This window comes from Oncorhynchus mykiss, chromosome 21, assembly GCF_057628025.1.
Source record: "Oncorhynchus mykiss isolate SJ-2025 chromosome 21, ASM5762802v1, whole genome shotgun sequence".
Lineage (NCBI taxonomy): Eukaryota > Metazoa > Chordata > Actinopteri > Salmoniformes > Salmonidae > Oncorhynchus > Oncorhynchus mykiss.
In genome coordinates, this window is record NC_143042.1 from 19,775,614 (window position 1) to 19,792,615 (window position 17,002).

The 17,002-nt window shown below is 42.9% G+C and overlaps 1 protein-coding gene across 1 annotated transcript in view; it reads left to right on the top strand.

Annotated features, from left to right (window-relative positions):
* Positions 1 to 17,002, top strand: part of LOC110501054 (solute carrier organic anion transporter family member 1C1) — a 65,968-nt gene that overhangs the window by 13,000 nt on the left and 35,966 nt on the right. Inside the window, exon 3 of the mRNA XM_036957579.2 lies at positions 13,178 to 13,319. Coding sequence (XP_036813474.2) covers positions 13,178 to 13,319 — 142 coding nt within the window. The remainder of the gene's footprint in view (positions 1 to 13,177; positions 13,320 to 17,002) is intronic.

A 17,002-nucleotide genomic window follows, 5' to 3' on the forward strand; every position in this document is an offset into this window, starting at 1 on the left:
GCTGGAGCAGCATTCATAGGGCTGAACGGACCTGAGCTGAGGAGAGGTCCTCACTTGCAGAGAGAGGGGGAGAGACGCTGCCGTTAGGATCTACTGGCGAAGTGAGGAAAAGACTGGATGCAAATTGAATTGAAGTGGAGGGTGTTGGGTGGAGGAAGAACCAGGTCTGCCGTCAAGAGGGAATGGAGAGCAAGAGGGCAGGGCTGGGCTGCGGACAGCAGTGTAAACTGGAACATTGAGGCAATCGGCTCACTGAACTGAGAGGTCACAGCTGTGAGGAATAGGGGCAAATGCCACAGCTGGAGGAGCAGGAGCAGAAGGCATATATAGCTGGCTGAGCAGTCGTCGCTGGCAGAGAAGGTGAGGCACTGCAAGGGTAGCGGTCACAGAACGAGTGGGACCAGAGGCGAAGATGGAGTTTGTCACTGGTGGAGAGGGAGGGTGTGTCACTGTGGGAGAAACAGTCATGCACTGGCTGGTCATGAGGTGGAGAGAGGTCATCACTGACAGAGAGAGGGGGTGAGCCACTGCTGTAGCAGTGGAAAAGGGGCCAGCTGGACCTGAGAGGGGGAGAGCTAATAGTGGCTGTAGCCGGGAGGCCAGAGCGGTCGGCAGTGTAGACTGGAACCGTGAGACAGTCGGTTCACTAACTGGGACAGCATCGCAGCTGGGATGTCCAGGCGCCAAACCACTGTGGTGGCGGTGAGCACAAAACTGGCTGAGTAGGTGGGAATGTGAGGTTCTTGGGGGAGGAGACACTGTGGTGGTGGCAGAGAGCAGGTTGTGTCGGATGCCAAGTCATAATCTGAGGCTGGGAGAGAAGCCAGGTCCGGAGCTGGTTTAGGGGCTTAGGTCGAAGTCTTTGAGGCCTGATCTGAGGCTTGGAAGCCTAGTTGGTGATCTTGGGGATGTCATCATGGTGGCCCTCGGGTGCGTGGTGTCATCATGTGGTAGCAACATGGGTGGAGGTGGTTGTGGGGGCACGAGGGAGAAAGCAACATAAGTCCGAACAATCATGGCTGGACGGACACCATGCAATACCATTTCTAGAGTGAGAAGGCCGGTCTGCACGATGATTAGATGTGGCCAATATGGTGAATTTGCAACGAACTGTTGCAATATGATACGGTGTGGCCTGCCGTCATACATTCTTAATTTCCATTCACCTTAAGAGCAATTGATAAAAGCTGATTGCCAATCTTTATTGTGCCACAGTCCATGGACTGTGGCACAATAAAGATTGGCAATCAGCTTTTATCAATTGCTCTTAAGGTGAATGGAAATTAAGAATGTATACAATTGAAAATGAATTACTGTACCAGCGATGGTTGAATAGCCAGGAATCGTTGGTTGGCGGCACGGCCTCACGGATCCACCAAGGAGTGGGGCATGTGGCTGGGAGATGCGCTGGTATGTTTGGAAAAGCAGGGCCGTGGATGTTTGGAAAATGTGCTCGGGAGAAAAGGTTGTTAAAGCAGGCAGCTTGCTGGTCCATGATCAAATCAAATGTTATTGGTCATGTGCCGAATACAACACCTTACCATGAAGTGCTTACTAACAAGCTATTAATAAACTCTTACACGGAACCCAAACCGCCATCGTGCATAAATTTGTTTTGTCCCCCTACACCAAACGTGATCACGACATGCAGGTTAAAATATCAAAACAAACTCTGACAGGTCGAAAAGCATTACACATTTTTGGCAATTTAGCTAGATGGCTTGCACTTGCTAGCTTATTTGTCCTATTTAGATAGCTTGTTGTTGCTAGCTAATTTGTCCCATTTAGCTAGCTTGTTGTTGCTAGCTAATTTGTCCTGGGATATAAACATTGAGTTGTTGTTTTACCAGAAATGCCCAAGGTCCTCTACTCCGACAATTAATCCACACATAAAACGGTCAACCGAATCGTTTCTAGTCATCTCTCCTCATTCTAGGCTTTTTCTTCTTTGAACTTATATGGTGATTGGCACCTAAACCTTCATAGTATTACCACAACGACCAACAACACAGTTCGTCTTTCAAACACCCACGTGGGTATAACCAATGAGGAGATGGCACGTGGGTATCTCCTTCTATAAACCAATGAGGAGATGGGTGAGGCACAGCGATCTGCATCGCGATCTGCGTCACAAATAGAACTGACTTCTACTTTAGCCCTTGGCAACGCAGACGCTCGTTGACGAGCACGAGCAGTGTGGGTGCAATAATAGAATAATATAGATTTCTAAATTTATTTTGCAACGCTCGCGCAGACTACGCGAGTGGTGTAGTCAGGGTATTAGGGATAGCCCCCTTTTTTAAAAATGTTTGCCTAAAATGACATACCCAAATCTAACTGCCTGTAGCTCAGGCCCTGAAGCAAGGATATGCATAATCTTGGTACCATTTTAAAGGAAACACTTTGACATTTGTGGAAATGTGAATTGAATGTAGGAGAATATAACACAATAGATCTGGTAGAAGAAAATACAAAGAAAAAAACATTTTTTTTTCTCTAGCACCATCTGTAATTCTGATGGTGTCCACAAGAGAGCAGCAGTGTATGTGCAACATTTCAGACTGATAACTTGAAGTATGAGCAAGTTACATGACATTTAGTGTGAAGTCACCCAGGTAATTTGGGCAAATCGTGAAGGACGCATTCACATTGAAATTACATTTTTCTACAAGAATATCGTCAAATCTGTATACTTGGACTTTGATTTAGCTTTTATAGTATTAGTAGCCATATTGTAAGTTCAACATTTGCAAAACATACAGTTTTCATAACTTCATAACTCTCCATATTCTTGCCATTTTTGTCCAAAAGGAAAAGGCTTGCTGTTGCACAAGGTTAGCAGCAAAATTGTGCGACAGATAAGGGATTTCTCCGATTAGTGCTTATTTGACAAAGTTACAGTCAATCAACGACAGCCTCGGAACAATGGGTTAACTGCCTTGTTCAGGGGCAGAATGACAGATTTTTTACTGGCCTAATGCTCTAACCACTAGGCTACCTACCTTACTGCTTGCTGTGCGGTAGCAGCGAGAGCAGCCTTTTTCCTTTTTTAATAATAATAATTGGTTACTTTTTGTCTTTTTCTCCCCAAATTCATGATATCCAATTGGTAGTTAGTCTTGTCCCATCGCTGCAACTCCCATACGGACTCAGAAGAGGCGAAGGTCAAGAGCCATGCGTCCTCTGAACCACGACCCTGCCAAGCCACACTGCTTCTTAACACACTGCTAGCTTAATCCAGAAGCCAGCCGCACCAATGTATCGGAGGAAACAACGTACAGGTGGCGACCGAAGTCAGCGTGCATGCGCCCGGCCGCCACAAGGAGTCACTAGAGCGCAATGGGACAAGGACATTCCAGCTGGCCAAACCCTTACTAACCCGAACGACCCTTCGAATTGGGTCTAGCGTTTCTGGGATGATGGTGTTGATGTGAGCAATGACCAGCCTTATAAAGCACTTCATGGCTACCGAGTGCTACGGGGGGTAGTCATCTAGGCAGGTTACCTTCGCTTTCTTGGGCACAGTGGTCTGCTGGAAACATGTAGGTATTACAGACTCAGTCATGGAGAGGTTGAAAATGTCCATGAAGACATTTGCCAGTTGGGCCGTGCATGGTCTGAGTGCACATCTGGGGTAATCCGTCTCTTGGCATTCTCTCAACCAGCTTCATAAGGTAGTCACCTGGAATGCATTTCAATTAACAGGTGCGCCTTGTTGAAAGTCCATTTGTAGATTTTATTTCCTTCTTAATGCGTTTGAGTCAATCAGTTGTGTTGTGACAAGGTAGGGGTGGTAAAAGACAAAGTCCATATTATGGCAAGAACAGCTCAAATAAGCAAATAGAAACGACAGTCTATCATTACTTGAAGACATGAAGGTCAGTCGATCCGGAAAATGTCAAGAACTTTGAATGTTTCTTCAAGTGCTGTCACAGAAACCATCAAGCACTATGATAAAACTGGCTCTCAAGAGGACCACCACAGGAAAGGAAGATCCAGAGTTACCTCTGCTGTAGAGGATAAGTTCATTATAGCTACCAGCCTCGGAATTTGCGATACAAATAAATGCTTCACAGAGTTCAAGTAACAGACACATCTCAACATCAATTGTTCAGAGGAGACTGCATGAATCAGGCCGTCATGGTCAAATTGCTGCAAAGAAACCACAACTAAAGGACACCAATAATAAGAAGAGACTTTCTTGGGCCAAGAAACACGAGCAATGGACATTAGACTGGTGGAAATCTGTCCTTTGGTCTGATAAGTCCAAATGTGATATTTATTTTTATTTTTATGGAGTTCCCACCGTGAAGCATGGAGGAGGAGGTGTGGGGGTGCTTTGCTGGTGACAATGTATGTGATATATTTAGAATTCAAGGCACGTTTTACACAATGATACGCCATTCCATCTGGTTTGTGCTTAGTGGGACTATAATTTGTGTTTCAACAGGACAATGGCCCAACGCACCTCCATGCTGTGTAAGGGCTATTTGACCACGAAGGAGAGTGATGGAATGCTGCATCAGATGACCTGGCCTCCACAATCACCCGACCTCCAACAAATTGAGATGAGTTTGACCGCAGAGTGAAGGAAAAGCAGCCAACAAGTACTCAGCATATGTGGGAAATCCTTCAAGACTGTTGGAAAAGCATTCCAGGTGAAGCTGGTTGAGAGAATGTCAAGTGTGCAAAGCTGTCATCAAGGCAAAGAATCTCAAATATGAAATATATTTTGATTTGTTTAACACTTGTTTGGTTACAACATGATTCCATATCTGTTATTTAATAGTTTTGATGTCTTCACTATTATTCTACAATGTAGAAAATAGTAAATATAAAGAAAAACCCTTGAATGAGTAGGTGTGCCCAAACTTTTGACTGGTACTGTAAGTATTCAGACCTTTTGCTATGAGACGAAACATTTAGCTCTTGTTTCCATTGAGATGTTTCTTCAACTTGATTGGAGTCCACCTCTGGTAAATTCAATTGATTGAACAGGATTTGGAAAGGCACACACCTGTCTATAGAAGGTCCCACTGTTGACAGTGCATGTCAGAGCAAAAACCAAGCCATGAGGTCGAAGGAATTGTCTGTAGAATTGCGAGACAGGATTGCGTCGAGGCACAGATCTGGGGAAGGGTACCAAAAAATGGCAGCTGTATTGAAGGTCCCCAAGAACACGGTGGCCTCCATCATTCTTAAATGGAATAAGTTTGGAACTCTTCCTAGAGCTGGCTTTCCGGCCAAAATGAGCAATCGGGGGAGAAGGGCCTTGGTCAGTGAGGTGACCAAGAACCCAATGGTCACTCTGACAGAGCTCTAGTTCCTCTGTGGAGATGGGAGAACCTTGCAGAAAGACAACCATCTCTGCAGCACTCCACCAATCAGGCCTTTATGATAGAGTTGCCAGACGGAAGCCACTCCTCAGTGAAAGGCACATGACAGCCCGCTTGGAGTTTGCCAAAAGGCACTTAAAGAGTCTCAGACCTTGAGAAACCAGATTATCTGGTCTGATGAAACCAAGATTGAACTCTGGCCTGAATGCCAAGCGTGACGTCTGGAGGAAACCTGGTACAATCCCAACTGTGAAGGATGGTATTGGCAGCATCATGCTGTGGGAATGTTTCTCAGCGGCGGGGACTGGAAGACTAATTAGGATTGAGGGAAAGATGAACCGAGCAAAGTACAGAGATCCTTGATGAAAACCTGTTCCAGAGCGCTCAGGGGGGTGAAGGTTCACCTTCCAACAGGACAACGACCGTAAGCATACAGCCAAGACAATGCAGTATTGGCTCCTGGACAAGTCTCTGAATGTCCTTCAGAGGCCCAGCCAGAGCCCGGATTTAAATCCAATCGAACATCTCTGGAGTGACTTGAAAGTCCCCCCCCCCCCCCCATCCAATCTGACAGAGCTTGAGAGGATCTGCAGAGAAGAATGGGAGAAACTCCACAAATAGAGGTGTCCCAAGCTTGTGGCGTCATTCCCAAGAAGATTCGAGGATGTTATCACTGCCAAAGGTGCTTCAACAAAAGTACTTAGTAAAGGGTCTGAATACTTATGTAAATGTGATATTTCCGTTTTTTTTATGCATTTGCAAAAATTCTGAAAACCTGTTTTTGCTTTGTCATTATGGAGTATTGTGTGTAGATTGATGAGAGAGAAAAAACAACATTTTAATAAATTGTAAAATAAGGTTGTAACGTAACAGACCCAAAAAGTCAATGGGTCTGAATACTTTCCGCATCCACTGTATATGCATTAAAACATATTACAAATGGCATATAATCTTACATTTGATAAAGACATACACAAATAATATGATATTAATAAAACTAACTTTATTGAAAGAATAAGGATAAAGGGGTACATTGTCTTATTCAAACCTGAAAACAAGGTGCAAGTTACATCATCCTTTCATAACCATGGCATTTTATACAACATTCATCTCAGGGATATTGTCATCAAAATTGAACTGGAATTACAAAATATTATGAGAATAAGGAATACACTAAAATAACAATGATGGTCTTTAACAGTTTCTTCTTACATAAGTTCCTCTAGGCCTATAGTCTAATACTCGAAGAGTCAGAATTAAAAATCATTCAAGATCGGGGAAATGACCAGTGACAATCTGAGCTGGGTGAAGACTAGCATACACTTTACTAGTACCTAGCTATGTATGGCATGTATATCTATGCATGTGTCCTGTAAGGGTGTGATTGTCCCTCAGCCCTGTTTACAGCCTCAGTAGCATGTTGTTCAATCTCTCCAGCCCCTGCCTATCCTTGTCACTCTGGAGCTCAGGTGACATGTCTATAGTGTCGTCCTCCTCACAAAGGTCTGAGAGCTGACAGTCCACCACAGTGTCCTGGAGAGAGAGAGGTGAGAGAGAAGAGAGTATTTACAAAAATATATACCTAATTTATGTATAGGCAGGGGTGAAAGTTAGCCGGAATGGTCCAATACGGCGTAGCGTCAAAATAAATAGTGCGGGTACGCTGTACAGGTAGAACATGAGCCTATCACAATAATTAAAACATAGATTAGAAGACAACTGTAGGCTATTACACTATTTGTTATTACTGCACGTCAGTTGCATGAAACATTTGCGAATAGACTTGAAAACTTGTGGAATGCTCTCCAAAATGCGGTGTGGTTTGATGATAAAGAGCCATTTTTGCCAAGGCAGAGATGAGTGGTCGAGCCTGAGACGTGCGCTGACAGCAGTCTACGCATCAATATAGGTTATAAGATTTGTTTGGGCCTAATGAATGTCATTCATAATGCTTTTTGGTGTTTTGTAAGTGATGTTTCTTTTGCGCTTATCAAATTGCACTGTATAGATGCCAGAATGATTAGCCTAATATTTGGAATAGCCTAATAGTCGGAATAGTAACTTAAGTCTGGACACTGACTGTAGGCCTCACATGTAGCCTATTATAATATTCACAACTGTAGATTTTAGTGTTACTGACAGTAAATATGATTTCTTTCTTTCAGCATCTTGAGAGAATGCGAATGCGCACTTAAGGACCTGTTGTGTATCCAAAACGTGCAGTTTCTTTCAGCGGCATAAAAGCTAACTGTATGCATCCAAGACGAACTGAAATAATATCAGAAACATGTTGGATCGTTTTCACAGCTTTTCATTTTATTAAAACTGCTCCAAGTGATGTAATTTGGTCCCCTGGTCCCTGAATGTCCTTGCTCTGTGAGAGAATCAGAAATGAAAGGGAAGACTTTACCGATGTCAACTAGATTGTTGATGATGCATTGATCATTCTATCGATTTATGACATCATTCTGGTTAACAAGGCTTTATGTAGTATTCTAGATGAGCATCAAGTATTGACAGAAGAGAAGCAACATGTATCTAATTATAGATAATTTGACTGACAAATAGCCTACCAAATGTCAGAAATTAGAGGCAGAAAAATATCTAAACGAGGCTTAAGAATCATTTTCGCTGAGTACTGTGCGCAGGTAGCCTACATGAGCCTCTTGAAGTAATGACAATCCAATGTAAACATCATGACTGGTTGTGTTTATGCCACATTAAAAGGTAGCCTAATACATTGTAAAACTTAAATGACAAATCTTGACTATTAGACCCATTGAAATCTAATTAAATGAATGGGGATTCTAAAGAAGTGCATGTGCAAATAGGAGGTCCCATACCGGGAATAAGTTACATTTACTTTCACCCCTGCCTAATAGTACATAATAATAATAATACATCATTGACATTTACCTTCCATTTACCTGACATTTACCTTCCAAAAGCTTGGCTGAGAGGCATCAGCATCATGTGGTGGCTTCTCAACTTCCTCCGGCTCCTCCATTTCAATCTCATCCTCTTCGTCCTCGTCTTCCCCAAGTAACGATTACCCTTCAGCACAAAAAAAGGAATCATGAATGGAAGGAAATTGTACAAGGCTTCAGGGTGCAATCAACAGCCAGCAGGCATACTATTTTTAGGAATCGTAGCTATCACAGATAAATAAAAAAACCATAATATATCTACATATCTAGCTATGGAGCTAGTTAGCGGGCTAATAATTATTGTAGCTACCTAGCTACAGTGGGGCAAAAAAGTATTTTGTCAGCCACCAGTTGTGCAAGTTCTCCCACTTAAAAAGACGAGAGAGGCCTGTAATTTTCATCATAGGTACATTTCAACTATGACAGACAAAATGAGAAAAACGATAGCGCGCCGGACCTCGGGCTAGAAGGTGGAGGGTTCGAGACCTGCTACCCGCTGTTTCATTACATTGGTGTCAGAAGTGGGATCGGACCTTGCATCCACGACAGTGCGTGTGCTTGGCCGGTGAGCGCGTTCCTGTAAGACGTAGAGTCGCAAGCTAGCTTGAGGACGCGCTCTTTGAAAGGAGGGAGTAGTGTAACGACCCTGGGTTTATAAGTGCGAAAATCGCCTCTGCCGCTCGAGCATGCTTTTGCGGCACAGTCGATAGCGCGCCGGACCTCGGGCTAGAAGGTGGAGGGTTCGAGACCTGCTCCCTGCTGTTTCAGGGGGAGGAATATACAAGGCAGTGAATATAACCCCCAAAAATTATCTTGGGAGCTGATGTGGTCGGAATTTGATGATGAGGTATTCCAGATTGGGTATTCCTGTACGTTACCACAATCACACCATGTTGTTCATCATGAGACATACTCCTCCACCTCTGTGTTTACCGGAAAGTTCCTTCTTCCTGTCCCCACAATGAACGGAGAACCCCGCTGACTGTATGGACGGGGACAATATATCCGGAGAGAGCCAATGTAGTGGTCCATATCCCAAGGATATTAGTTCAGTTCTACCCTCTCGGGTGATGGATTTCTGTTGTTTTCTCCTGAAGCACTCTGGAAAGTATGTCAGTCAATCCAATACCTGCCAACGAACATTGTTGCCATAGTGAAACAGGAAAAGTGACTGACGTTGCTCTCTCAACAGAGCACATTAGGAACAAGTCAGATGGTTCTTTCTGGATCTCTTTGATAAAAACTGCCATTTTGATAGGCAAGCTGAGGGAATGGGCCTGGGGAAATGTTGGAGCCACTCTCAAATTCATAGACACAGTGGATGCAAAGGCTGACCGTCCATAGCCGTGTACGAAATCTGTCTTGCCTATTACTATTACTAAAACTGCACACTGTGTACTTATCATACTACATACAATTTAGAACATACTGTTTCGTAAAAATGTATGGAGTAGGCAACAAATACTAATATATTAGACTCATATTAGTGCTGGGGACAATAAAAGGCTACTCTAAAATGTGCAGTTTTGTCACACAACAGAATGCGACAGATGTCTCAAGTTTTGAGGGAGTGTGCAATTGGCATGGTGACTGCAGGAATGTCCGCCAGAGAATTGAATGTTAATTTCTCTACCATAAGCCACCTCCAATGTCATTTTAGAGAATTTAGCAGTATGTCCAACCGGCCTCACAACCGCAGACCACGTGTATGGCATTGTGTGGGCGGGTGGTTTTCTGATGTCAATGTTGTGAACAGAGTGCGCCATTGTGGTGGTGTGGGGTTATGGTATGGGCAGGCGTAAGCTACGGATCAAGTCCGAGTCATGAGTCCCTATGGCTGAAGTCTGAGTCCTGGTCCAAGTGTTCAAGTCTGAGCCACTGGGTCCACATTAACTCAAAATAAAGTTATTTACCCAGTCAGATATAGCGTAGTGGACAGAAAAAAATGTAGCAGTGGGGCGGCAGGGTAGCCTAGTGGTTAGAGCGTTGGACTAGTAACCGGAAGGTTGCAAGATCAAATCCCCGAGCTGACAAGGTACTAATCTGTCGTTCTGCCCCTGAACAGGCAGTTAACCCACTGTTCCTAGGCCGTCATTGAAAATAAGAATTTGTTCTTAACTGACTTGCCTAGTTAAATAAAGGTAAAGAAATATGGGTCATGTCCTTTGAACAGTAGCTAAGGGCTATAATCAAGCCATTTTCTCTCAGGAATATTCTCAGGAATATGAAATGCAGTGTGAAAGTGGGAGGGTTCAGCAATACTACAAATTCAAAGAGCCTACTTTTCTATAGCCTGCTCAAGGGAGAGAAAATACTGTTGTTTTACTATTAAACTCAATGCTGCTATTGATTTTTTATTTCATAAAGCAGTGTGTGTTTCTTAACCAGGCAAAGGGTAGCTAAATGGTGGTGACTGGTTAGCTAAAGTGAAGCAAGAGAGTCACCTGCGCCTTGTGTATAAATGGAGCCGGAGCGGAGCCTGTCTGCACTTCTGCCCACTCTCATCGCTTTCTCCCCAGCAGCTCACCAGCTTGATGTAGGCTGTGTTTGCTGGGTGTGACACATCCTTCCCACTGCTTAACAGAACTGAGCATCTGTGCTGCTAATATTAATTGTGATTATTATTCAAAAGCTCTCAATCTCTCCAAAAACTCTTATCCAGTCCACACTTAGTAGCCAGATGTTAGTCACAGAGATAATTTTGTCTCGTTTTAGTAAACTGAAATGAAAAATCATTTTAGTTTACTTCTAGTTTTTCTGGCTCTATTTAGTCAGTCATTGTCTCGTCAACTGGCACTGAAAAAAAAGGTGTTTGATGAATATTTTAGTCACTATTTTAGTTGACGAAATTAACACTGAGTCTTCAACCGATTTTGAAACCCCATCCCACAGCTTTATAGCAAACCTATTGGCAGCCAGGGGTAGCAATTTGTTGTTTTTTTAAATCAAGGAGTGGGCCTTGTAATCGCCTAAAAACGTCCTTTCCCCTGACACAAAGGATTTATATCCAGAGATCAGAGAGTAGCAGCTTGTTATTCTTCAGGATTAAAGCTACATGAAACAATGGTGTCTAAGCCTCTTAAAATAAGACTGTTTGTTAAAGTATGTTCAAAGTTGAAAAAGGTCAGTTTCTCAGGATTGTTAGTTAGCCCGCCGGTCTGGCTCACGGTTCTATGGTGTTGGTTTGAGCTGTAATGCTATGATAAATAAATACCACAATATTCTACTCGTTAGCATATCGTCGTACTGTTTCCACTGGTATTGGTAGACTATTTAACAGGAGAGTATGTGACGCGAATGTGTACTTTCTGGTACACAATGGGCCTCGGGATATCGTCACGGTATTTTTGTGCATTCAAATTGCCATTGCTAAAATGCAATTTTGATCATTGTCCATAACTTATACCTGCCCATACCATAACTCCACAGCCACTCTGTTCACAATATTGACAGCAGAAAAATCGCTCCCTCACACGACGCCATACACATGGTCTGTGGTTGTGAGGCCGGTGGAACATACTGCCAAATTCTCTAAATGAACATTACATTCTCTAGCAACAGCTCTGGTGGACATTCCTGCAGTCAGCATGCCGATTTGCACGCTCACTCAAAACTTTAGACATATCTGGCATTATGTTGTGTGACCAAACTGAACATTTTAGAGTGGCCTTTTATTGTCCCCAGCACAAGGTGCATCTGTGTAATTATCATGATGTTTAATCAGCTTCTTGATATGCCACACCTGTCAGGTGGATGGATTATCTTGACAAAGGAGAAATGCTCACGAATGTAAACAGATTTATGCACAGAATTTGAGAAAAATAAGATTTTTGTGCGTATGGACAATTTCTAAGAGATTTTATTTCAGCTTATAAACAATGGACCAACATGTTGCGTTTATATTTGTGTACCGTGTAGTTTCCTGGGCTAGTCTTTGATGTGGAAAAACCCATGGGAATGTGGACGTGCCGCTGTGAGAAGACAAACCTAATCTCTCACAATGAGTAGGTGTTGCTAGTCGTGAGTGGCCCAGAGTGGGAAGACTGATGCAATGAATACTAGAGCTCATCTTTCCTAGCCTAGACCCCAATCTGCCTGTGCTATCTTGCCAACACCTTGTCACTAATTGTCACGCCAAACATGTTTGGCACAACAGTTCCATAAGGAGAACAGAAACAGACTGAGACCTACACTGGGTTCTTCACTCTTTTTGGTTCCAGGTAAAAGCCTTTTGGGTTCCAGGTAGAACCATTTTGGGTTCCATAAAGAACCCTTGTTGGTTCCAGGTAGAACCCTTTTGGGTTCTAGGAAAAAAACGTTTTGGGATCCGTGTAGGTTATCGTATGGGGACAGCCGAAGATCCTTTTTAGGTTCTATATAGCACCTTTTCCCCCCTAAGACTGAAGGCCAATCCATAATGTATAAGTTCCTTCTCCTAGTCAAAATCAATCCTTTTTTCATCAGTTGCTAGGGTTGAGTCACCGTTCTCTCACATAAGGAGCCGTCTTAAGTCTGACGTAGACTCTTAATCCTCTCTTTGTCCCTGTCTTCCTCAATACCCTGTAGTTACAGATACACTGCCTTCCCTATCAGCCTCCATCCCCCCGTTTCCTTTCCCTCTTCTATCCTCCTCTCTGTGCTTCTATGATGTAGTTAGAATATTAAATAGGAAATGTGATAGCAGGAGCTAAAATAGGCTAATGAGCCAATGAAAAGTACAGCCATGGTGTACATCAGAGCAACACAAGGGTAACTCTCCCTCTCTCTGACAATGAAACTCTGGATACAATCCGAGTACAATCTGATATGTATTAATTATTAATAAGCAATATCTCTTCCCCCCCCATCCCCTTTAATTTATCTCTCACTTTCTGCCACCTCCCTCTCCTTTCTTCCTCTCCTCGTGCTCTTCAGATGTTCCTTGTGGCCCTATCGTTTGCCTACTTTGCCAAGGCCTTGTCTGGCAGCTACATGAAGAGCACAATAACCCAGCTGGAGAGGCGCTTTGACATCCCCAGTTACCTAACAGGCGTCATCGACGGGAGCTTTGAGATAGGTAAGTAAGTGTCTGCGTCACAGGTCTCCATCCCCATGTCCTCACCTCGTCCTCATCCCCAGGGCTATTTTGGGCTTCCGTTCTATCCATGTTGTTGTGAAAGAGAAGCGATGTGAATGAATGAATGGGTCACCTAGGCCTTCTAGGAAGTCATCAGGGCCTCATTTATCAAATGTGTGTGTGTGTGTGCACAAAAAACTCTAAACCTTGTATGCTCCAGATTTCCCACAAAGGTTGGTATTTATCCATCTTGCGGGAAAGTGTGCGTATCTCCAAGTACAGCTCAGACCATTTGTACGCACAACTTCTAGTGGTTGATCAGTTGTATTGCAAGCAAATATTGTTCTTATGGGGGAAATGGTGTTTGATGCACGGGAATAATAAAAACATTATCATGTGGGCCTAATGATAAAACAGATGCATTTGCTGTTGGTAAGAAGATTGCATAGCAGCATGTAGCTTAATATAATTATTTTACTTTTATTATATAAGCCTAAATCATCATCATATTGTACGGCGTCTCTCCTTTTCTGACATGACTGGTTTATTCCCGCTACAGAACAAATATTAGACTACCATTTATCTATCGTTCATTCAATAGCGCACCATGCTGAAAAGTGTATATAGAACGGTAGCCTACTTAAAATATTTGACATTATGGGTAGGCCACAGTAATGCTGTGAGGTAAGAGGGCGACATCATAGTCTATTTAATCTCAGAGTCTATTCTAAGGCAAGAGATCTAAACACCATAATTTACTGATAAACAAGATATCGAACAACAATTTGTCTTTTGATTAGAAGTGTTGGCTGAAGACTGTACTTTTAAATTGTTTGAATAGACAATCAATCTTGCAGAATGTGCGGCCAGTGTTTGGCACTCGCTATAGGCGGCATGCATTTTTTTTGGTTTGAAAGTCACTGAAACACATTCTGCCTACACCTCTACAGAAATCTTATCAAACTTACCATTGTGCCTTCTTTGAGAAACTGTCAAATCGCATACACATATTTGCAGATGTTATCGCATGTGCAGTGAAATGCTTATGTTTCTAGCCCCCAAAAAACTAGAAATTAAGAAATATCAGATGAGCAATAAGTACTGCATTTTTTTTACCATGCTGCCCTACGCTCAGCTTGGCAACAAAAACAATAAGATCAGCTTGTGGCTTCCATCAATGTAATTGTCTGCCTAATTTCCAATCCCCCATATATTGTTTGGGTAATGTATATATAATATATATATTTTTAAATACAGTACCAGTCAAAAGTTTGGACACACCTACTCACTCTTTTACTATTTAAAATAATAGTGAAGACATCAAAATTCTTAAATAACACATATGGAATCATGTAGTAACCAAAAAAGTGTTGAACAAATACAAATATATTTTATATTTGAGATTCTTCAAAGTAACCATCCTTTGGCTTGATGACAGCTTTGCACACTCTTCATGAGGTAATCACCTGGAATGCATTTCAATTAACAGGTGCACCTTGTTAAAAGTTAATTTGTGGAATTGTTTTCCTTCTTAATGCGTTTGAGCCAATCAGTTGTTTTGTGACAAGGTAGGGGTGGTATACAGAAGATAGCCCTATTTGGTAAAAGACTAAGTCCATATTATGGCAAGAACAGCTCAAATAAGGAAAGAGAAATGACAATCCATCATTACTTTAAGACATGAAGGTCAGTCAATCCGGAAAATGTCAGTCGCAAAAACCATCAAGCGCTATGATGAAACTGGCTCTCATGAGGACCGCCACAAGACAGGAAGACCCAGAGTTACCTCTGCTGCAGAAGATACGTTCATTCAAGTTACCAGCCTCAGAAATTGCAGCCGAAATAAATGCTTCACAGAGTTCAAGTAACATTCACATCTCAACATCAACTATTCAAAGGAGACTGTGTGAATCAGGCCTTCATGGTCGAATTGCTGCAAAGAAACCACTACTAAAGGACACCGATAATAAGAAGAGACTTGATTGGGCCAAGAAACATGAGCAATGGACATTAGACTGGTGGAAATCTGTCCTTTGGTCTGATGAGTCCAAATTTGAGATTTTTGGTTCCAACCGCCGTGTCTTTCTGAGATGCAGAGTAGGTGAACAGATGATCTCCGCATGTGTGATTCCCACCATGAAGCATGGAGGAGGGGGTGTGATGGTGTGGAGGGTGCTTTGCTGGTGACACTCAGTGATTTATTTAGAATTCAAGGCACACTTAATCAACATGGCTACCACAGCATTCTGCAGCCATCCCATCTGGTTTGCTCTTAGTGGGTCTATCATTTGTTTTTTGACAGGACAATGACCCAAAACACACCTCCAGACCTCCTATGTACATTTCACGGACAAAGTATATTTTACATTCGTTATCTTTTTTTTCCACTCTTCCGCTCGCCTCGAGCCTTTCTGTGTAGAGTAGATGGAAACCAGGAGAAGCCTGCTGTAGGATTTGCTGTGTGCCTCTTGCCATGGCTCCAATGCCCCCAGCCACAGGGAGAGAGAAAAGTGCTGAAGCATCTCAGGAGAGCTCCATAGACTAGCCTCAAAGTCCTTTCTGTATTTAACCACTCTCTAATAGCAGGATGTACTCTGAACAACAAACAAAGCAGTTATTCTAGTCCACACAGTATTCTAAATGGATGAAGGAAAAAATCAACACATTTACGGTCAGAGATCATCAGTTCAGGTGTTTTCAGCATAATAGCACAATCAAAACAGTTATTTTCCTTAAGCAGTATTTTAAACTAACGAAGGGGCACAATTAAAGTGTCATTATCTGGCATTTCCAAGTGCTAGGTTTGCCTTAGTCAGAGAGCAGTTATTTCTGGAGTTAAGAAGTTTAGACATTCTACAGCAGGTTTCTGAAGTGGTACTTCCCAAATCCAGCACCCTTGGAGAATAGCCTACTCACTCCCCTTAATAATGAGAGCGGCTGGAGGTCCTTAAGGAATGGACGTCATCCATCCATCCTTGAAAAACAACAATTGGTTCCATCATGAAATGACTGCTTTTTGTTTACCTCATTAAAGTTTTTATTGCCCACCACTCTCCTCCACTACCCACATTCTCTCTCTCTCTCTCTCTCTCTCTCTCTCTCTCTCCCTCTCTCTCTCTCTCCCCCCCTCTGTTTCCCTCTCTCAACTTCCCCCCTTTCTCACTCACTCACTCACTCACTCACACCCCCCCCCCCTCTCTCACTCTACCCCAACCCCCAACCCTCCTCTCTCTCTATCCAGGCCACGGCACAGTCATTCAATTGGCCCTTGGTCATTCGATTTGGAGGGTTCTTCTTTTCTTATGATTCAATTTGTAAGCATTACCAACAGAGTGAATGTGAAAATGGATTCCAAGTGGTCACCCTATAAGTAAAAGGAGGGCTGTGTTGGTTACATTGCCTACTTTGCCATTTTCTCTTTATTAAATGGGCCATAACTTTAAAACTAGCAGAGATCCAACTCTGGAACTTTGATATGCCCGTAGAGTACAGACCCCGCATTTTGTTATATTACAGCCTTATTCTAAAATTGATTAAATAAAAAAAAGATTAGTCAGGATCGACGCAAAGGTGAACTGAGCAAAGTACAGAGAGATCCTTGATGAAAACCTGCTCCAGAGTGCTCAGGACCTCAGACTGGGGCGAAGGTTCACCTTCCAACAGGACAACGACCCTAAGCACAC